Raw genomic sequence first — 23,656 nt, forward strand, 5'->3', positions numbered from 1 at the left:
GTGGGATACTGGGATAAACAGTCATGAGGTACAACCACCACCATATAAACTCCTGTCACTTAATCAGCATTGAATACATTCATTTCAAGAGGAAAGAGTGTGTTAATAGTACAACTTTATGTTAAACGACAGAGCCACAGCAGATACTCATAAGAGATAATAAAACTGGACATGTCTGAGTTAGTCAAACCAGACATATAACTCATCATTTATTTAGAATTGCCATCAATATTAATCCACAATTTATATATATTTGAATAATTTCAGACAATATGTGGGCACCCGTCATTATCGGAAATTCAAATTGAGCAAGAGCATGACCGTAAGATTGGCCTGATATGAAAAGTGGACTGTAGTTATTTAACAGTTTGAATATATAACTGATTTTCTGCGGTGTGGTGCTGTCAGGTAAATTAATGATTCACTCCAAAAATCCAGTGACGTGCTACTCAGTTCCAAGACATTTAAGTTTGGGTATTTAAATATTTCTGGTGGTGGACTCATAGCATGAATTTTCAATTAATTGTATCTAAAAATTGCATTTGGTCTGTGACACAATACAATAATAAGAAACTTGAGACTCCACATTAAACATCTGCATGAGCGTTGGGTTATGGTTATAAATCTATTGGGTCCGAGCAGGACAGGAGCAGAGCACATGACACTCACATGTATGGAAGACTGTATAAGAAGTTGTTTTTATTTAAAGAAAAAAAAAAAGAAAAAGCTACTTATATGGGAAACACTTGTTAATTTCATGGGTTGCCAGTACAGCTGACATTGGTTGAGTTGTCCAATATGCCAGTGAGGACCCCCAATCAGCTTCTTCACTGAGAATGAAATAAATAAACAATGAACGGTCCACTCTCCTCGTGCGCCTCATCCCATCTCATGCATGACTGCCAGTCATGGTCTACTGGGTGTCAGCTTTTATTGGCACGGCACAAAGCAAGTGCCAAGGGTTCGGTGGCTTGACTCGGCGCTGCAGACTCGGCCTGTGGATAAAAGCAAGCAAAATGCCTCAGTCGCGCTCAGAGACATAGTCATGTTGGGCTGGAACGAGGAAGTGCAGTGGAGAGGGGAGGGACTCCGGGCGCAGCTCCATGGGGCCGCCGCGGCGCTGCGACCTTCTGCACATGGAGCCGGGGAGAGCTGGAAGAACTTCATTCTGCAAACTCAAGGAATAGCAGGTATAGTGACCTCCACTGTGCTTTTCCACTCCACTCTCACACCGAACACCCAGTCACGACCTGTGAGCTGAGAGAGTTTGTTGCCGGGAGTTTTAGGAGTTTCATCTGCGTCTGACTGGAAAACACACTCTCCTTGTAGTTTCGGTGCAGGTGCGCTGCCGCAGCATCAGATCCCGTGCGTAATTCTCACATGGTGTTGGATTAGTGACGGATTGACACGCCAGAGTGTTTTTTAAAGTTAATCTCGGAAGTGTACATCAATATTTCAACTCGTAATTAGTTTCTGTATAACCGCTAATTCAAGAGCAACAATGGAATTTCTCCTATTTTCCTTGCGTAACTTTCCTTCAGGAAAACGTGGATAAATTGTCTCACAATGATTTACATTTATATAAAGCGTAATTTAGAATTTAATAATAATTACCCACGCATTTTGTCATAATTTCTACCTGTTTGTTGAATTATTTTTCACTTTCCTGTTAAGGCACCTGTTGCAGTAGATGTGCGCGCTCAGGAAACTCAGACACTCTGTGTGGAACTCGAATATTAAAAATGTATTTTCACAAAGAGAGAAGAAATACTTTAATTTAGACAAATTAACCGAGGGTCACAAAAATAAATAACTACAGTATTTTGCCGCTGTTGAAACCGGAAATCATTTCGCACCGACCAACACTGCTCCATCTTCTGTGTGTCAAATTAATCGACAGTAAATATAAATGCGATAATTTCTCATACCGTTAATGTATTGACTTGTTCGACTTACAGTCTGAAGGGGAGAAAACACACACACGTAGGCAGGACTGATTAAACTTTTTACACTGCTGTCACAGAGGTGGAAAGTCGTTCCTCCACGTCCAGAATAAAAAAAAGTACATTTAAAATGTTCTATTGTATATTTAACAAAGCCTAAAGATTGTAGGAGTTAAACGTATTTAGAAATTAATGTAAATCCTACTGAATATTTCAATATTTTTAATTAAGAGTTAATTCCTCAGTTGTTGTATTGTGGCACTTAAAGTGTTATATGTTATATATATGTTATGTATCAGTATAGTCCCATCATTTATGAGCCAAAAAGACATATTTGGTCTTGTATAATCTGTTTTATTTCTTTTTAGCAAGTATGAATGTGTAAAACAGTAAAAGTAAAACACTATTTTTAAATGTTTTTGAGCATTTTTACTTTCATTTATCCAGTAAAATGACTAAAACCAGACATTTAATAATAAAAAAACTTGGCCAATACGTGTGATTTCATACAGACATACAGAAACTTGGAAATGAACCTCTGTACCTGCACATGTAGGACTTTTTTTTTTCCACAGCTCAGAAAGAGCAGAGCTGAAAGTGCTGCACATCCATTATCTTTCTTGTCAGTAGAAACAGAAGTAGGAGGGGGCAGAGGAAGACAGACAGTTATTAAAATGATTGTATACCGTCTGAATAGCAGAGTAGTGAAGTGTGTCAGATGCAAATGGGGGAAACTTCTCCTCAGTGTTACCTTAACTCTGCCCTCACCCTCCATAGACTCCCAGAACACATCCGTTAACGCTATCGACTCACTTACACCCAAATATTTCATGAATTACTGATGAGAATCTCCAAGTGCACATGAACAAAGGTGACCGTGTACCATTTTGCTTGGCAATATCTACTCGTAATTGTTGATAAAAAAAAGGCACCCGCCGCATCAGTGCTTTTCATCAAACACACATTTTCATTAAGTGTCAGTAATTTTGCTTATTTATTTAAATAATGTATTTGTAATATACACATGTACTTCATCAAAGTGTCATGTTTTGTGAATATTGTTACAATTCATAAAATTTTCATCACATGAATCAAACTTAGTTCTCACTGAAACACTCTGTTTCCTAATATAAAGTCCTCAATTTTTATCCTTGAGTGTTAGCCGTGTTCATGATTGAATTGAATTTTAAATGTGTATTGTGTATAGACGCTTAAATAATACCACACACACACATACACACACTGGTGTTTGAGCTTCCCCCAGGGTACCCAGACTTTACTGGTGTGGTCCACAGTATCTGTTAACGGTTTCGTTGTTTCTCATCTCCACCCTGCTCCCTGATGTAGCCTTTGCACTTCGCTATGTGTTCACGCCTCACACACACACACACACACACGCACACACGCACACACACAGGAGGAAGAGGACGACTGAGAATTCTGTCAACCCACAAGCCTCTTCCTGTCTCTCCTCACTTGACGTACTCAGACCAAAACTTTTCATGTCCCCCTGCAACTATTTTCTGTGACTTCCATTTCACTGGGTTGAAAAATTCCACCTGCTTACAGTTCATACACACACACACACGTGTGCAGCTTTTCTTTAAGGACGCTGCATTGACTTCCAGTCATTTGGAGAGCCAAACCAAAGCCTTATCCCTAATCATAACCACAGCCAGTCAATGACTAACCATAACTTGAAGTTAAAAAATGAGTACTACTGGTCCTGACAAGATCAGTGTTTATGGCCAGAAAAAGAGGTAACAACACAAGTAAACACACACACACACACACACACAAATGTCATGCCCAATAAAGTGAGTAAGGTTTTCATTATTTCAGTCAGACTATAAACTGATGCCAAGGACAATTCAAATTCATTGATCCCACTTAAGGCACAGTATCATAAGACTGAGGTACAACTAGAAAACGACATGGGAAGAGTTGTTTGAAATGTCAGTGACGTGGAAAAAAGAAGCAGCTTGTAAATAGTATCACTTTCTCAAACAAAATAGCTACTTCCTGAGTACTCTACATGCACCTTGCTTTCCACATGCCTACGCAAGTGGGTTGTGGCTGAATGTTGGAACTTTTTTTCAAAATTTTATTTCTGTCGAAGACCCCGCCAACACATCCGTGTTTCCCTTCGCACCATCTGCCCAGAAAAAAGGGGACATGAGAATACACCTCCCACTGTACCCAACCTCCAAACTCCAGATGCTGAAGAACAGCACTGTACGCAGTCGAGGCAGAGAAACACGCAACACCCCAGCGTTGTGCCGAGCAAATCATCTGCACCAGTGAACTTTGCCCTGACGCCCCCTCCCTCCTCCCTCCCCCCGACACTTGTGTCCTAGGCGTCTGCAGGATACCGAGCTCCTGAATTGACTCCGCAGAATATTTTGAGTTGCGACAGAGTGACCTGGTCGCTTCCCACTATTTGTTCCAAATGTGTGGAGCCATCTGTCAGTAAAACAGGAAGGCCTAGGTTCCCCTTCTCCCTTGGGCTTGTTTCGCTATTTTCAGGAGCTTCACTTCTCCCTGCGTGGTTGCTTGGACTGGGCAGCGACTCCACCGAGGGCTTCTTGAAGTGGCGATGCTGGGGCTGAGGCTGTTGGGCCCATCTGCTGCAGGCTTGAGGGCCATCCATTATTAATGGGGCCACAAGCACTGGTGACTCCTCAGATATTCAGCCCTGGCCGGAGCTTTGCGTCTGAACTCAGCAGCCTTGTCTTGAGAAAAAAAGAAAAAGTAAATAAGTAGATAAATAAATAAAGAGAATAAACTTCTCTGTCCTTCGGCCTGCTTTTCCATCTCTTTTTTTTCTCTGCACCTTCCTGTTGCATTTGCTCCTGACTCTTGCCTTGCCATCACTATATCCACTTCTCTGCCTCCATGTCTACCTCGTTGCCTTTCTCTCTCCTCTTCTTCCTCCTCTCCCCTCACTTTCTCTCCCTCCCTTTGTTTCTGATTGTAGCTTGCATGCATCTGTGCTCAGGCCGCGGGCTCAGTGATGCATGCTCAGTAAATTAGAGAGAACATGAGCACCGATCAGCTGGGCACGGCGAACGCCCGCATCCTTGGTGACCTGGGGCCAGTTAATTTTCTGCTTAATTTTGCGGCAGTCAGTTTGCATTTTTGGATGATTATGTGGCAGGAAATTAACAATAAATAACAAATGTGGTCTGAAAGCTCATTCCCAGTGAAGTCGTGCTACCAGCGGGCCCCATCAGCTGGAGCCAAGCCACTCTCCAAGCTCAGTCTCTCTGTCAGACTTGTAATGAAAATGTCTGTGATTCTTTGTAACGTAATGTGGGGGACAGTGGTGTGTCTGCAGCTGTGACAAGAGTGATCTCACTGAGGTGACGGAGTCATGCTGCAAAAGGACACCTCTTACTCCAGTCTATAATGGTGTTTCTTCAGCCTGTACTTGATTAAACCTGCACACAAATACATCTCTGTCTCTCTCCCATTAGAGTACTTGCACCGCATGGAGACAGAAGAGGCCCAGGAAATGGCCCAAATGCCAGGTAAAAGACTACCTGCTACATGATTGAGCCATTGAATGCAGAATGCAGATACAATAGGCCAGCAAACTGGCTCTTATACCCGCCTGGAGTTAATTTTGCTCCCAGTGAATGAAACACATTGCAGGTTGTATGGTGAGTGATGGGTGTTTGCTGGTGTGTGTCTCCACAGGCAGGGACAGTCCCCCTGCCAACGAAGCATCTGAGGAGGCAGAGGAGCCCATGGCCGTCCCAGAGGACCTGTCAGCCAGCTCCGCCCACCTGCACAACAACAGAGGGGACAAAGGTGCGTGGCCACATCTCACCAAATTCACCCACAGCCAATAAGAATATCAGGGATGCTTGTGTACATTGGCACGAGTGTGTGACTGCTACATTACATAGCGAGCGTACGCCGCAATAAAATGAATCAAAAAGCCAGAGCCGTTCCCATCAGTAATGTATTCATTCCCAAATCAGACTTAAACACTTACACCAGTGGTATCAAAAGCACAACATCCGTAAGGAAAAAAAAGCATAAACATGCTTTTATAACATCATTTCATGCACATCCAGTGGGAGAAATTTGCCATTCCAAATCCCTCGGAAAATTGATTTAAAGCTGAAAAGAGACACATTTAGGTCATTGGCAGAAAAGGTAAAAAAGAAGAGAGAGAGAAAAAAACCTCTTTGATCCATGGCATGTCATTAACAAGCAGAATCTTAAGGAATAGCTAATGTGGCCTTGATTTGAGTTTGTGAACATCAAGCCAGGGAATATCATGGTGAAAATAAGGATGAAGTATGCAAGAGGGATTCACTCTGGTGGTGTATATTTATCTCAAGTCTTCTAATGTGGGGGATTTGTGAAAAAAAAAAGTATGTAATGTTGGTCATTAAAGGCTTGTCAGTTAGCATGTACAGGAAGATTATCATGTTGCTTATTATTATTGTTGTTTTTTTTAATTATTAATTCAGAGATTGTGAATACTTACAGTATGTCAGGGACAGCCACAGCTTTCAAGACGCACTCAGATTTAAGTATTTGTTTTGGGAGTTAGATGTGAACCTCACAAACACAGATCATTTAAATGTAGGTAATATATTTTATTTTCATCATTGCAAAATGGTTTTAATGCGACTGCAAAAAAAAAAAAGTAAAGTGTGACAGCTCAAATTTCACCATCTTATCAGTATTTTTCCACTTATCCAGATAACGGCAAAGATTAGCAGCACACAGTAGACAATAATGCATGAGAGGAAACTGAAATAGGATGTGTAAGAGTTTCCTAAGAAGAACTTGCCATTAGACAATTTCAACACATCAGGAGATAAAGAGTTCAGGAACAGGGCCAAGCTCAAGCTCAAGCTCGAGAGAGACAGAGATGTGTGTGTATGCAGGTGTGTGGACCACACACCTGCATACACACACACATGCACTCCGTACATGTTAAATTGAGTTATGCAGCCTGTGAGCCGTGTTTTATACGATTGTGTACGTCTCAGCTGTCTGATTGGTTTAGTACAACATGGAAAACACAGGAAATAGTGATCGCACATGATTTAAACTCTTTACTCTCATTTGCACCGTGTAAAGACAGCGAGGCGAGCGCCGCTGTCAGCGTAGATGTGACACTTTTATGTACTGTATTCTGTTTAATCCCTATTCAGTATAATCACTTTGCATGTGTGCTTGTGTGTGTGTGTGTGTGTGTGTGTGTGTGTGTACTTGTGTCTATATAGGGACAGAGAAAAAAAGAGCCCAAAGTGTAAAAAGAAGGGAAGTGCAAGTATCTGGTACAGCTATGCACTGATGCCTCTGCGATAAAAGCCAGAATTTGTTATAATTATCTCTCAGGATCATGTGCTGCTCAGTTCTCTGTAATGAAAAAGGCAAAAACAGGGGGTCTGTAAGTGGGACACAGGACCTCACAGTATCGAAAGCTTCAACCTCAAAACCCAGGTCGTTTCCTGTTGCAAGTATGCTTTCACAGCCTGGGATTGTCATTATTATTATGCATTCACAAACACTGCAGTCCACACGTAATATATTACTGCAAGAGTAACGAAGTTAATGAGTCAAAGTGAAACAAACGTTATACTATATTTAATTATTTTTTTTCCTCATAACTATAGCTGAAGTAAATAAACAGGAATCCCAGTTATAGCATTTCACTTTCAGTGATTCAGACAGAACCTTTGCTATTTCAGATTTGACATGAGACTGAGAGGGAGACTGAGTGGTCTACTTCCTAAAAACTTGGAGGCGAGTCTTTATAAAAAGTGTGAGGGGAAAAGCAGGCTGTTTTCAGTGTTCCTGCAAGTCGTGTTGAGTATGTCGCTCGCGTGGTTTAACACGTGTGGTTCCACTACCTTGCACACAGGGTTATTTTCAGGCAGTGAGAGCAGCACACGTCAGTAACAGGAACCTCCAGCAGACTCCCTGTGTTTCTCTGTCACGTTAGTCTGACTAGTTTTGCACTCCTGCTTTTTAAAACAACAATTTTGGACGTTCACTTGTGTACAGTACAGTGCTGACTGTACTGTACACGCTCGTGAGTGCCGAATTAAACTTACAGAGAGTCCGGAGATTTCTGTCACCTCACACTTCTCCTAGTGTTCGTTACAGTCAGAGCATTTTCTGCTCCAGTCTGTGTCACCTCTTTATCTGCAATGTGAGGATTAGTTCCAGACCAGGTCATAACATTTTTATTGCGACCTGTTTTGTTTGTCCACTATGTGACCTGACAGTTGCTTCCCAAAAAGAGCTAATCAGGATGTGTGACCATGACAAATGATATAAAGTAAAAAGCCTTCTCCCGATTTAGTCACAACTTCCCCTTATCCAATAGAAGTGGGCGACGGACCAGTTTTCATGGTTCCCTTCTGTCTGCTTCAACTTGAGAACCTTGCTGATGTATTGCATGTTTCAGGAACTGACAGTTGCTGATAAGCATAAAGGTTTTTAGCTTATTAATCCAACCAGTAGTTTTCCATAAATCAGTAAATCAACAATTTCTTTTGAACATTTTTTGCTTCAGACTTAAATTATATATTGTTTCCCAGATCAGATTTACATAATTTCACAACTCCCTGTTGGCATTAGAGAAGAATTCAGAGGTGTGACTGAAGGTAGTATTACTAAGTACTTTAATTAGTTAAGGAGGGCCGAGGTGGTGTAGCCACTTGGTGATTTTTTGATATGCAAATGAACTTAATCACTTTTTAAAAAAAATCACCAATAAATTGCTAACACCTGGATTAAAAAAACTCTCAGAAATTCCTAGCACTATAGTACATGAGTTTTTGTGTTTACTAAAACATCTAGTGTATGTTATCCCTGTAATTATAAATTGAATGTATTGTTATTTTTTTAATAAATAAATCATGCACAGTTTATTACTTAATCTCACCATCATCTTTTACATTTTAAGTCAACGTAAGCAGCATTGAAGCCTTTCTGTCACTTTGCATGCACACATTTTATTTTGTCATTGCTCAGCAAAATGACAAAAAAATGTTTTCCAAAACATTTCTACATTCAAGCAGAAGAGGAGACTGTCGTGTGATACAAGATAAGAAAAATCCTTCACTGATGGATGACAAGAATATGCGACTGAAGAGTGAACAGTCTTGCGATCCTCTGTTGTTAGTTTTCAAAATGTTCACCCCCTGCTGTCTATGGCAAACATTCTGTATATCAGGGGATTTATGTTTCCTTGGTGCTGTCAGTGAACATTACAAAAAAACTGTTTCAGTTACAGGCTATTTTACAATTCCTTTCCCGTGCTTCCCTTTCTGTCACTTCTCCATAATTCTTGGTATTTCAGTTAGACAGGCCCTTTTCTGAAGCTTCCCCTTTTCCATAGATTCCTACATTTCATGATTTCCACTTCTTCCTCTCAGTTGTACAAACAGAGGTAGAGGCATGGGGAAATCAGTCTGCTACCACACCATGACATGCAACCACATTATGGGACTTGCAAGATCTGTCAGTTCTCTGAAATGTTTCTAAACTTAACTGGTGGGAAAATGAGGAGCCGCTAGTTTAACACAGAAGACACTTCTCTATTCCTAATCACTTTAGGAATGTCAGTGTAGAGACAACAGCAGCGGCAGTTTAACAGATAATCCTTTCCATTCATGAGTCATGCAGCATTTATTTCCAGCATTTTTCATTTAAGTCAAAGGTACAACCCCAGTGAAGGAACAAGAAGAGATGAAAAGGCTGCATATGCACACACGACTGTGTGTTCCTGTGTGTGTGTGTGTGTATGTGCGCGCGCATCACACTTTGTTGCTCTCATACGCACTGCTGTCGTCCCTAGTTTTGCACAGTTTCCTGTTTCCTGTTTATCTTGCTGTCATTTACTTCACCAAAAGTGTGATTGTGTGAGATGATCTGTGTGTTTCTTCATCTCGTCACTGACATCCTCCAACAGTGTAGTCATGCTCTCCACCTGTGTATCCTTATGAACTCTTCTGCTGCTCCAAAAGAAAAGAGGTTCACAGTTTAAATGCCGAAGGCTGAACATGTTACTCTGCTCTTTCACAAAATGAGTCGAAAATGTACCATTCTTATTCACGTGCATAGAAAAGTAAGTGTTTGTCAAAGTCAGTCACTTAAAAAGGACTTAAAAAAAAAAAAGGCCAAACAACACGAGAAAGAAAAGTATAAACCTAAAATGTCAAAAGAAAAGGGAATTTAGATTAAAAAACAAGAACTGTAGCAAATATGACCAGGCTTGTAAATTTATATTAAAGAAGAATCCAATTCACACTCACTTTTAGAATTGATCATTTAAGTAGTTTAATGTCACAGTAATACTTTTACACTGAGAAACTGCCCTCTATTCTAAACCGTGGCCCCCCCCTTGCCCTCTTTTTTCAGTCTGTAACATTAAAGTTGAGGCTCGCAGTGATGAGGAGAATGGGCTGGCCTGTGACATGAATGGCGTGGAGGAGGAGGAGTGTGCGGAAGACTTGCGCGTGATCGATGCCTCTGGGGGCAAGGTGAACGGCTCACAGCCGAGCCCCGAAGCCAAGGCCTTCTCCTCAGCCGGAGGTATCCGGCTGCCCAACGGGAAGCTCAAGTGCGATATCTGTGGGATAGTTTGCATTGGCCCCAATGTGTTGATGGTGCACAAGCGAAGCCACACTGGTAAGCCAACCTGCAACACTTGCCCTTCCTTTGCACCCATGTTCACTGACAGTATGAGAGGCGTCTTCTACAGATCCTTTCTAGTCTTAGAGCATTATTTAGACTTTAAAAGGCAAAATAAATACCTCAGAATAGTTCCTTATTGTATATCTTCTGTTTCTGCAGTGTAATAGCTTTCCTCACCTACACATAACAATAGACATAAACTTAAAGCCTGTTTTATGTTTTCCCTTAGACGTAGCGGTGAAGGCATACCTGCATTTGGTCGTATGCATGTCCCATCGTGCGTGAAATAGACTTTGAGCAAACCATTAGTGTTCATTATTGTTCATGTGGTTGACTCTGAATTACCACATTACAAGCAGCAGTAACTGGTCAAATAATTGTGCGATAAAGTATCAGAGACAAACTCGGACCAAAGACACATGCTACACGCCGATGTGGAGCAGGATATCTGCTGCAATTATGTGGAATCTCCTTGAAGTGACAATTATCTGGCTATTAAAAGTTTTTTTCAAATTTCAAAATTGATATTCTATTGTAATGAAACCAAACCAGTGGTGGGGAACATTTTTGAAAAAGGCACTTAACTGTCAAGCTTTAGAAACTAATGAAACTCAAAATGGAAGAAAGGAACACTAGGCTAATGTAAATGCAAAAGAAAGTACAATAAAGGATATAATGAAGTGCCTCCTATTTAAATAGAAAATATTCTGTGGTGGGTCTTTGCTCCAGAAATGCATTTTTAATGAATTTCCTTTTTTATATATTTTGCTGCTTCACTGGTGACTCTTATTTTATGGGGGGCCTTTGAAAAAAAAGACGTATTAAAACGTTCTCACAGAATGCCACAACACTCGGAGAGGCTGGATATTGGTTTATTCCAGAGGCGCTGATCAGGAAGACTGGCTCTCAACACAAAGTGTTTCCTTCGCTTTATTCAAATGAGGCTGAATTTGCATTGTGATGTGCCCCTCTTATTTCAGAGACGAAGAAGAGTAAAAAATGAGATTTTCAGATCAAATTGACCTAGGCAATGGTGCATTACGGAACTGGCAGGCTGAGTCTGAAAGGCTCTTGTTCGATCAGAGCGCCAGAAGTCAGTGGGGCAGGGGGAGCATGGAGAGATGGAGTGTCACTCTGCTGTGAAACCCTCCCACCGGCTGCTGGATCGCTCTCAGCCCTAGAGACGCTCCATCATTCGACTTGTTCTGGCGCTCAGGATGCTTGTAGTGCAGTGACCCCGCATCCCCACAGCAACAGCCTGCTTTTTTCTAGCTGTTTTTATTGTTGTCAGTAGACGAATCAGACATGATGAGATCAGGGAGAGCAATCAGGAAAAGACTTAAAATCATGTATACATGAAAGACATAAATTGGTTCTTTTTTTCCCACTGTTCCGTGTCTGTGCGTCTTACCGTCCTCTTTACAGTACAATGTGTTTTTGCTGTGTTCTTTTCCTCAGGAGAGCGGCCTTTCCATTGCAGCCAGTGCGGCGCCTCCTTCACACAGAAGGGTAATCTGCTGCGCCACATCAAGCTCCATTCAGGGGAGAAACCCTTCAAGTGTCATCTGTGCAGCTACGCCTGTCGCAGGAGGGATGCCCTCACTGGCCATTTACGCACCCATTCGGGTGAGTACGCACAGGTCACCCACACTGCAGACTTCTGCACTCACTCGACTATTCTAGGAACACATGGTGGAAGTCTTTACGCACTGTTCTGCAGTGCATATACAGTGAGAGCTCCTGCTGTGTAAGGGGAAGTTGACTGGGTAGATGTGGTGTCACTTTTTTTTTGCAAATGCTTTGCAGAAGTACGTGCTAATGAAATGTTTTGGTTGTAAACAACACACTTACAGAGTTTGCTCTAAATACTTTTAACTGAAAAGTAAAAGGGTTTACTTTTCTTGTATCAATCATTTTTAAAATAATGTTTTAAAGTTTTACAATTCCAAGTCTGTGTAGGCTATGAAACTGAATGAAATGCAAGACAAATGCTAAATTGAAGGAAAATTACTGTCACCAAAAATGGCGGGGCTCTCCTATTTAAATGTAGGGCTTGAGGTCGCTAAAGAGAAATTAAATTGGAAAAAAAAAAGAATGAATTCCTGTAGAAGAAACTATAGTTCTGTATGTAAAATCCCCACCTGGTTGCTCTCAAATTTCCCCCAAAACACCTATAACACAACTACAGTGGCAAACATGTCCATATCATTCCAAGAATTACAAGTTTGCTTGTGAAGTTTTTGCACAGGAATTCCCAGGGAATTCACTGCAGGCAGCAGACAAGACCTTTCTTCTGGTTTTCCTGTAGGTGGTGCTCTTTGCATTTGTCTGACAACAGACAGTGCTACATACACTGTACATGGTTTTTATTGACTTCACATTGGAAATTTAAAATCCAGCCCACCCCAGATAATACTGGGGGGGGTTAAAGGGGTTAAATAATTTTAGTCGAACTCAAATCATATATCTAATCTTTGTTTGCCACCTAATTGACAATAATTGCATTTAATTGCTCTCTTCAATTAAAACCTTTTTTTTCAGTGGGAAAACCGCACAAGTGTGCTTATTGTGGCCGGAGTTACAAGCAGCGCAGCTCTCTCGAGGAGCACAAGGAGCGCTGTCACAACTACCTCCAGTGCATGGGGCTGCAGAGCAGCATCTACACAGGTCAGTCACCCAAATCAGTAATATGATCTGATCTATATTACTGATGTTGCCGGCGACAACAGCATACCATGTTGATGATTTTGCTAATTAAAATTAAATTCATGCCTTTTCCTTTTTTTAAAAATCAGAACAGCTTTAATTTTCCAAATTTCAGAGCTAATTAAGTCACTTTTATCACGTTGCCACATTTGTCCAAATATCTCTAAAGACACAATAGCCTAGTTGAGATTCTTAATGTTGAAAAAATATTGAAAAGCTTTGTTTTTAAGTGTAGAAACACTTATTATGCGAGCATGAACAGATTGTGTAAGAGCACTCTGTACTGTGAGGGAAATATTACCTGGCATGTGTCATCAGGCACCAGTTCATCGCTTTAAACAAGATAAACTCAAACTACTTTGACTCTGAAATCTACTTTTCTGTCTTGCTTTCCAGTAGTAAAGGAAGAAAGCAACCAGAATGAGCAGAGGGAAGACTTAAGCCAGACGGGATCTGACAGAGCCTTGGTGCTAGACAGACTAGCTAATAATGTAGCTAAACGTAAAAGCACTATGCCACAGAAGTTTGTGGGTAAGGGCTGCAATCTGCTTCCTTTGTGTAAAATAATGATTCTCTTGCTTCTTTTGTTGGGAAAGTCGTGTAACTGCTGCATAAGTGAAGCTGCTGTGTGTCTTGTCTTAATTAGCTGCCACCTTGGCTCTGCAGAGTGCATGCAGTATAACAGAGAAACAGGAATTGTGCCTTTAATTTATTTAATTGCTGTTTAGTCAGTGCTTTCAATATTTATCTGGGTATACATTTACATTAAAAGTGATGATAATATTTCTAACTGAAGAAGAGGGGATATAAAATCGGGATGTAGGTGAAAGTGTTTCAGTAGAGGATAACCTTCACATCGCTTGTCTTTGTCTCTCTGGGGTCTCAGGTGACAAACGTCTGTCAGACCTCTCGTACGACGGAGGAGCAGGTGAGCTGATTCAGCCCCACGTCATCGACCAGGCCATCAACAGTGCCATCAACTACTTGGGGGCTGAGTCGCTGCGGCCTCTGGTCCAGACCTCCCCTGCCTCCTCTTCTGACGTGGGCCTCAGCTCCATGTACCCTCTCCACAAGCCGCTGCCTGAGGGCCTTGCGGGGTCGGGCCACAACCTGTCAGCCAAAGACAGTGCGGCGGAGAACCTGCTGCTGCTCTCCAATTCCAAGTCAGCCTCCAGCGAGAAGGACGGCTCGCCCAGCCACAGTGGCCATGACTCCACTGACACCGAGAGCAACAACGAGGATCGTCCCAGCGGGGCAGCCCCCGGCCTCATCTACCTGACCAATCACATCACCTCAGGGGTTAGGAACGGTGTTTTTGTGAAGGAGGAGCAGCAGAGGCAGTATGAGGCCATCCGGGCCAGCATTGAGATGGCCTCCGAGGGCTTCAAGGTGATGACGGGGGACGGTGAGCAGGTGAAGGCATACCGGTGCGTACACTGCCGCGTTCTCTTCCTAGACCACGTCATGTACACCATTCACATGGGCTGCCACGGCTTCAGAGAACCCTTTGAGTGCAACCTCTGTGGTCACCAGAGTCAAGACCGATACGAGTTCTCCTCTCACATAACGCGAGGGGAGCATCGCTACTTATCCACACACACGCCATCGCAACTAAATGCCTAACCCTTAACCTGACCTAAACCCTAATTCTTACGTCACTCTTAAACTAAATCTTTAACCCTCAAAAGGCCCTTTAATGCTGTGAGGACAGAGCCAGTATGTCCCCACAAAAGGTTTAAATCCAAATGTGTCCTCACAGCCTACTACAGACATGAACACACACTTACACACACTGGTGTATATATGGACAAAATGCCAAACTCACCTACTCATTGACATTCACCTGAAACAAAAGCATAGAAAAACATAATGTAAAATACACTGTTAATGTCTGAAAGTTGTGTTTTTTTTACACACTATGCATGTATGTTTAACAAAGATAAATGTACACAATTATGGAAAAGAACCATTTAACTTCATTTTAACTTTTCTTTTTTTTTTCTTAAAACATGCAAAAAATACTTGTTATTCATTTGTCTTTTTTAATGAAATAACATATTGTGCAGTGAAGACGGCACAGTTGAGGTACTGTGCCATTTCCGTGCATACATTTAAAATCACGTATTTACAGTTACCACGTGTATAAAATGTGCAAATGTGACTTTTCTTTTAGAAAGCCGTGCAGTGACTTTTTATCCAGTTTTAAAATAGGTTAAATTCCCATTCTGTTCTTTTACATGCTTCCGTCTGAAATGTCAGCAAAAGATTCAACTTTGAGGAAAATAAGCAACAAAAAAACAATTAACAATCATTGTGAATAACCTCAGATTTCCCTCCAAACCTTCATAATGTTCTTGTATTTGTAGCAACCTACATATTATTTATATCACATTTAGACTCCGGTCTGTTTTTGTATTTATTACAGTGATTGTTGTTTTGTCTGTCAGTATAGGTTTGTTTTTTAAAAGAAAGTTGCATCTTTTTCTGGTCAACTGTACTAAATGGATTTGAGGTGAGAACATGACCGCTGCTGGAAGCTACTTATGGTTCTATCATGAGAAAATGTTATCCTGGCCTTTTTATTTTACGTTTTATTTGATTTGTTTAAGAATTCTCTCACTCACTAAAACAAAAGTGAGGCATTTGAAGGGAAATTTATGCTTGCAAAATATCAATAAAGGATATTTTATATACTGTATGGACGAAGAGTGTCATGCTTTATTTTGTCTAATTTGTGTTTAAATGCAGATTGTTAATGGGGAATGTGTGAATAGGAGACAGTTTTCTAATATTCAACATTATGCGTTGGTGAGAGTAGTTGAGTTGGTGGTTGAGCTGAGATTTTACAGTTACACATTGCTTTCTGAAGACATATGGAGATTTCACTTCACATCCTTCTGAAATAATTAAGGTTGGATGTCACTCATGGTGCAGCTCAGTCCTGTCTGTCAAGGAAAAGCCAAGAAAGAAGGAATGACTGGCATTTGTGTACAAAACACATAAAAAACACTGAGCATACTGACAGAAATTTATAATTACAAGGAGGAATAAATAAACAACCCCCCACACACATACACTGTAAAATGACTCTGTGTGTTTGTAATTATAAATTAAAATAATGTCTAACTTATGGTAATAATAATAATAATAATAATAACAATAATAATAATAATAAAATAATTAAAATATGTATACTTTTTTTGAGGATAACATACTGTCAAATGCCTTTTATTTAAATAGTGGTTACACACACGCGCCAGCATGCCGACATGTACAGGAGCTGCTGGGACGGAGCGGATCAACCACTGGAGCAGAAGGCCAAGCTCGTGCGCTGAGGCCCGGTCGGGGCCTGGTGTAAGAGCGTAGTCTGACGGCTTCGTCCAGATGGCTGTTGTGTGATTTAGCAGAAATGAGAAACAGCTGTGGCCAGCACCAAGTCCCTCACGCTTGACTGAGGCCTGACAGGGGAGGGAGGACATTTGCATGAGAGGGATAATCTGGCCAAACAACACTGGCTGTGCCAGAATCCCAAATCTCACTTCCCCTTTTAGCCCGCTGACTGAAAGCTCATTCAATAATCAAAAATCCAACTGCTCTGTCAAAAGAATTCAACAAGATGTTATTACTCTCTGTCACTTATCATGACTGTAACCAACACACGTATGATCATAACAAAAATGATTTACTATAAACCAAATATTTGAATCTATTGGCAGTGTGTAGATTAATCTCCTGTTGATATTTCAGGGATCTGTGACTTGTAAGCAGCTCCACCAAAGAGCAGTTTGTATAATTTGTGTGTGTAATTTGAATACAAGCCAAATTAATAATGTAATCCAAATTAAAAGTATTATAAAGCGTTGTTCCCCCTCCCCTTCCTCCCGAGAGATTTGAGGTTGCAGTGTAACATAACAGAAAGACAGAAGTATAAGGAGCGACACGTAAACCCCTTTTCCATGACATAACATAATCTTTGCAGGCCATAAATTATATTTAAAATTGCAAATAAATTGACTGACTGCCATTGTTATCAGTGAAGTAGTAGCAATACTTCAATGTAACATGATGATGTATCTCTGATGACCTATCATGGTCTTTTTTTTTCTTTTTTTTTTACTTAATGCATTTATTACAGCTCTTTTAAATGAGTTCAAATATTTTACTGGAAATTATAGTGGTTCTGAACCTCTTTATACCACCTGAGAAAATATTAACATCATTATCATCACCGTTAAAATACAGTGGTGTAAATAAGCCAAGCAAAGTCGGCTACGGACTTTTCACAAGAGGCAGATTTATTCCCAATAAGATAATTTGCTCTCTCATCATCCTCCTCTTCCTCACATACACTGGTATAGTGAAATTTGTATAGCAAGGGTTTCCCCCCCCTGCTCTCCTACCCCATAAATAATTTCATAGCGCCTTAGATTTACCTAGTGAGCCACAGAAGTACTGTACAAATATCTCTTCAGCTGCCAACTTTCCTTACTGTATGCAAAAGTAGCTCAAATGTAGCGGCAAATTAATCATGTAATATATAAAATCTGAAGCTCAAAGCGGCCAATTATCGCATCAACCCTCAATATCTCAGTCATAAACTGACAAATCCATCCACAGTGCAGTCAAAGATACTGGTGCAGCTGCGACGAGTCACTCAAAATAACTGTGAACACAATTTGATCACATGATGGATATACAATGTACAGTTTTTCAAAATAAAATAACATTACATGAGTATAAGAGATTACAGGATGAAAGTGGACTGAACGGCTGTTTGATAAAAATCTTGCCAGTAAAGCAATAATGACGTTTTTTTTCACAAAGTGAAATGTTTGTAACTTAAATATAAGTATGTTTAGTTCTATAGTGTGTGTTTTGTGTTCTAAAGCAAAAGCATACAATGCAAATTAAGAATGGCATTTATCTGGAATATGAAAGCCACCATTCTTCCTTGAGTGGAGGAGTCACTAGTTCTTACACACAAGACCTTTAAGTAAAGAGTTTCAGTACTTACTCCCTAATAGTTAAGTTCATTTCAAAGGTCTGTGCTCTGGATTTGTGTAACAAGCATGCATGCAGGCAGCGGAGGCCTTTCTGTTTGGATTTAGTCAATTTACCGTGTAATGTGTGTGTTTGTGAAAACACAAGCCCACTGCTGCTGCACACAGTCAAACTGAGCTACAAGCTTGCACCATATGGCACAGTTTTCAGTCATCATTCTATGAATCCCAGAAGCACCAGAAGAATTCTTTACATCTGTCCCAGTCCAGCTGTGGGGAGTCCCCATGTGCACAGACACCCACAGGGGGTGGGGGGCTGCTTTCACTGTTGGCTAATTCAACAAAGTTTCAACACAGTGGCCAGCCACACATATGTCTGAATTATTTATTAGGGACTTGACAAAAAGATGATAAATAAATGAGAGTCTTTTTTCAAGGTCTTCCAGATTTTCAAACACTGTTTCATCATGAAATTTACATGAGCATTTCATTTCATGTGTAAACAATCTATAATTGTCCTCTTCAGCAGTGGTGTTCAGCACAGGACAAGTGAGGCATTCCACTTAAAAAAAACATCTGTTGACCAAAATGACCACTTGGCTGTAGATCATCCAAGTCCATTTTGTGTATATTGTGTCATTTGATATGTTTGCATCTGCACTAACCCTGTGGATCAGAGGCAGTATTGAAATAAAGGAGCTCACACTTCTTGTCTAATGCAAAAAGGATGTAGTGTTGCAGTAAGAGATTTTCCTGTTGACTCCACTGCCGTCTTCTCTCTACCAGCAAGGGAGTAAGTCTTTAAGATTTCTTTAAACATGACACCAGGATAACACTGTGTGTTGCCCAACTTCCATGGACATGATTAGCACACTGAGCCTAAGGAGACATTACAGCACAAGTGAATGGGAAATGCTCTCAAGAGCGATTACACTGCCCTCTGGGGATTCAGTGGACACAGGAAAATGCCACAATCCATTAATGTGTTTGTACATTAAATAATGCATAGATAGTTGTGGAACTTCTTTTATTTTATTATCAAGAAAATACACATTTATAAGGGTAAACAATTAAAACAAACTAGAACAATAACAAATGTCCCATTGTCTGGACATTTTGACATGTGAGAAACAGGTAAGGTTCAAACACATGTCCATAACTTTAAGGGGACGAGGGGCCAAGTTTAACGGCCACATCCAAATGTCTTATTCCACTCTTCATACATATCCAGATCTTTTGATGAGACACTGGGTCGCACCGTCTTCAGGGCGTCTTGGAAGTCACAGTAGAGGATTGGTCGTACCTGATCTGCTGTGATTGTAGTGATGTCACTGAGCTGGATGCTGCGGATGGGCCCCAGTGCGGCTTCTCGACACAGCTGAGTCATGTCAGCACCAGAGAAGCCCTCTGTAGCCGCCACTACACTCCCCAGCTCTTGCTCCCTCACCTGGTGCTTCTCTCGAGCCATGAGGTTGATTATAATCTGCTGTCGGGCGGGTGCTTCTGGCAGGGGGATGTATAACCTTTTTGCCAGACGTCGACGGGCAGCCTCATCTATCTCCTGAGGCCTGTTGGTGGCTCCCACCACCAGGATTCGGTCCTCAGCTGCTGTGGCTGCCCCGTCCAGCTGAACCAAGAACTCTGTTTTTATCCTGCGTGATGAGTCGTGCTCCCCGTCTGTCCTCTGGGACAGCAGGGAGTCAATTTCGTCAATGAAAATGACAGCAGGCTGGTGGCAGCGGGCAATAGCGAACAAGGCTCGCACCATTTTTTCTCCTTCACCCACCCACTTTGATGTGAGTGATGAGGCACTGATGCTAAAGAATGTGGCACCTGATTGACATGCAATACATTTTCCTATCAGAGTTTTCCCTGTTCCTGGTGGTCCAAACAACAGGATGCCTTTAGGTGGACCTCGGAGACCAGTGAAGATGTCAGGTCGCAGCATGGGCCAAACCACAATCTCCTTTATGGTTGTCTTGGCAAACTCCAGACCTGCGATGTCATCCCAGGCCACAGGAGGCCCATGGTCCATGATCTCACTCATGATCAGCTCAATTATCTTTGGCTCAAAGTTCTTCAAACGCTCATCCAGGATCTCAGGCTCCTGGGCGGGATTACGACACGCTACACTGTCTTCCTCCTCCTGTCGTGGAATAGGTGACACAAATTTAGAAAATGTGCCACGAGGTCTGTTAGCGCCTAAAGATTTTTTCACAGTTGCTGCCATCCCAGAGCTCTGGCCTCTCTGAGGCTGATGGGAGTGTTTTTTATGGTGGTCAATGATGAACTGCTCGCGAGCTGTTTTGAAGTTGCTTCCAGGCCGTGGTTCAGGAGCAGCAGCAGCAGCTTGACCTCCATGCGACCCTTTGTCAACATCTTCTCCATCCAGGTTGTAAAAATTCTTCCTTTTAGATGGATTAGAGATGGAGGAGAAGGTAGACTGGTAGTTTTGTGTGCCACTTGCAGGACCAGGGTTCCCCTGAGGAAGAACTGATGAAGGATAACTAAACACAGACTGTGGTCGAGCTGAAGGCCGGGGGAATGAGTTTGGGTTCCCTGAGATTCCTTCAGAGCCTTTTGGCTTCTCTGCAGAAATATTAGTCCAATAATTTGCACCATTGTTAACCTCGGTGTGGGGCTGTATTGGTCCTACATGTTTGAACATTGCAGGCTCTGACCTGACTCCCATAAAGGGAGTGGACAGGCAGTTTCCCCTGCTCTCTTGTCCCACAGATATGTTAACGTCTGCTGGTGCCACAAGGGAGTGTCCTACTGTTCCCCTTGGCTGTGCCCGTATCATCTTCTGCACGCAGGGCAGCTCGAGCACACTCTCCATGGTCAGGGATGACTCCCATTTGTCGCTGTAGTTCCTCTGACTACGGGCCAGATGCAGTGCACTTTCTGCATAGTTGTTTAGCCCTGTACGGGGATCATCAGAGTCCAGCACTGCAGCGTAGCGCTCCGAGTAGGTCCTGAACAGGCTGGCCATGCCGGCCTCTGAGAGCTGGGAGCTTGCCCATGCATACTGAATGGAGAGGATGTGGGCCCGGTAGGCATCTGCCGTCTGTTCAGGTGTATAGTTGCCAGAAGAAATGTCAAAGGACCTCCTCTGCCATTCGTCCAGGTGTGCGCCACTCATGCCTGGCCTGTTCCTGCCTGATGAAGGAGAAGGGACAAAATGTTATGAAAAATACATGACTTCACTAAAAGCCAAATCACTCATCACCCCTGACCTACACACAAAATATGTCTTATAACTCGTGCTGTCAAAATTAACACCTTTTTTGCAATCAATTTCAAATAGTTTGTAAGTTGTAAATACAAACAAATGACTGTTAAATTCAAACCACTGCACTTATTTGAAGCTTTTCACTCCGTCTTAAATGACAGAAAACAGAAATCCATTGATCAGTGCCTGCTTTCATAAAATTGTTTCTGCACTCACAACTCTTTGCTCTTTAACTGTCAACTTGTTTGCACTTTTAAATCACTGTATTACTTTAATTTATTGTTTGTAATCTATTTCTTGTATTTGTGATATTTATTAAGACATGTGCTACTGACTCTCTAGGCCAGCTCAACCTTGTAAATGAGATCTCAATCTCAATGGCTTTTTTAAATTAAAAATAGTACTGATTATAGCTGCTGTACATGACTGTGTAGCAGTTTTCTTGTTTTGAAATGTGAGATCAAATCCTACAGTATGTATGTGGCAGTCTATCGCACTGGAAACAGATTTTATAAACACCCAAGTCTATAGAATAATTTGCTCAGTGTCCACTTCAAAATACCTGAACTATCCCTTTAAAATGACAAGACAAATTGTGATTAATCACAGCAACTTGCAAGACATCACATAGCTGTGTGGTTATTTCTGTGATTAACACACTGAATGACAAGATATGAAGGACATGTTGCTGTACAGTGGAGGTAAATTCACTATGTAAACAAAGTCCTGTTGAAGCTGTTAAACACGACTGTCACACGTCTGAGGCTGAGGACTTCACTTACTATGAGTGATTTCTCCTTCTCTTTCTCGATATTTTGACGAAAGCAAAAACGTCCTTACAAAACGCGACTTACAAAACGTGGATTTATTAACAACAACACAGTTACCTTACTTCAACTCGCGGTTTTGCTGTTCCCGCCACCTGTTTCTTCCTCAACAGTACAACTTCCTGTCACGTTCCAATTCGTTCAACGAAAAACTCATTACTCGCTCCGCCCTGCTGCTGCCACCACAAAGAGAAACCTGACAAAGAGAAACGTGTGCAACTATAGTTTAAGCTACATGGCAATAGTCAAATTGGCGTAAAACTTCAAGATCAAAGAGCAAAATAAGTCAAAGCAACAAACTTGGCAAAAAGCGGAATGGGACCCATGTCTTCACACACTTGGGGAGCGCTCCATTTATCCCCCGGGTTATCCCAGAAACTCTGTTTACGAGTCATTACAGTCATAACACTGATCTACATTCGACGTAAACGATCCCCTTCACTTGTATTTACTTAAAACATAACTCAATAAAACAAAAAATGAAACCGATAATAGAAACGTTTTACTTGAGCTCGAAATTTTATTTTTTTCCCAGTTCGCAGTTCCACTACTCGCTGCCTCACTGCCTCCACGTTATAAGAGCTAAACCGCCATCTTGTGGTCACAACATGATACACTATCATAAGTCATTGTCCCAAGGAACTGAAAAAACACGACAATGGTAATAATAATTATAATAATGATAATAATAATATGATGATACATCCACTATTCAACATTTTATACACTGAATACAATATATATATATACAAAATTTACTGCAATGTGATACATTTACTATTATGTTATTATGTTAAAATCTCAATACGTTATGATGTACTATACTCTACTATATGTATAATTTAATTTTATCCTATCGTAAAAAGCTAACAAAAAAGCTAAACAAAAATGGAATAAAATGTCCTGTGGGGTGTCTTTAAAAAAAACTAAAAAAAACATTTTTTTTCCCCTGGAAAATTATGATTTGAACCGTTGTTCTGTTTATGGAACATGTAAGTAAATGTACACTGAAAGTTTCTTCTTGTAGTCCACAGCAATCACAGGATGTTCAATATCAACACTCTCACTCAACACCAATATAATATAACACATAATATAACTAAGATCTTACTGTTTCATAAAACGTTACATTTGAACTTTATGTGAATTTAATTTGAATAAATTACACAATTTATGATTGGTAACTTTAACATAGCAAATTGAGAGAAAGATTAAGATTAATTTAGTGTTGTATTGTCCTAATTATGAGAACACGAGGGATGTGCTTTTTGAGAA

The 23,656-nt window shown here is 41.1% G+C and overlaps 2 protein-coding genes across 10 annotated transcripts; one reads left to right on the forward strand and one right to left on the reverse strand.

Annotated features, from left to right (window-relative positions):
• The first annotated feature begins 880 nt into the window (after positions 1-880).
• On the forward strand, positions 881-16,020 carry ikzf1 (IKAROS family zinc finger 1 (Ikaros)). Of its 6 annotated transcripts, none has more exons than XM_044046175.1 (8): positions 917-1,190; positions 5,420-5,473; positions 5,643-5,756; positions 10,341-10,610; positions 12,075-12,242; positions 13,158-13,283; positions 13,719-13,853; positions 14,209-16,020. In XM_044046175.1, exons 1-8 carry the CDS (start codon positions 1,046-1,048, stop codon positions 14,943-14,945), a joined length of 1,749 nt encoding a protein of 582 aa, XP_043902110.1. In that variant the 5' UTR covers positions 917-1,045; the 3' UTR covers positions 14,946-16,020. The 6 variants fall into 6 exon arrangements, with proteins under 6 accessions (XP_043902116.1, XP_043902110.1, XP_043902111.1 ...); XM_044046176.1 differs by having other exon boundaries at positions 13,722-13,853; XM_044046177.1 differs by lacking the exon at positions 13,719-13,853 and having other exon boundaries at positions 919-1,190.
• Positions 16,021-18,693: 2,673 nt separating this feature from the next.
• fignl1 (fidgetin-like 1) lies at positions 18,694-22,717 on the reverse strand. 4 transcript variants are annotated; one of them, XM_044045271.1, is made up of 2 exons: positions 22,682-22,717; positions 18,694-21,481 (listed from the first exon to the last, which is right to left on the reverse strand). In XM_044045271.1, exon 2 carries the CDS (start codon positions 21,462-21,464, stop codon positions 19,506-19,508), a length of 1,959 nt encoding a protein of 652 aa, XP_043901206.1. In that variant the 5' UTR covers positions 21,465-21,481; positions 22,682-22,717; the 3' UTR covers positions 18,694-19,505. The 4 variants fall into 4 exon arrangements, with proteins under 4 accessions (XP_043901206.1, XP_043901204.1, XP_043901205.1 ...); XM_044045269.1 differs by lacking the exon at positions 22,682-22,717 and adding an exon at positions 22,447-22,648; XM_044045270.1 differs by lacking the exon at positions 22,682-22,717 and adding an exon at positions 22,442-22,648.
• Positions 22,718-23,656: the final 939 nt, after the last annotated feature.

Source organism: Solea senegalensis, linkage group LG15, assembly GCF_019176455.1.
Source record: "Solea senegalensis isolate Sse05_10M linkage group LG15, IFAPA_SoseM_1, whole genome shotgun sequence".
Classification (NCBI taxonomy): domain Eukaryota; kingdom Metazoa; phylum Chordata; class Actinopteri; order Pleuronectiformes; family Soleidae; genus Solea; species Solea senegalensis.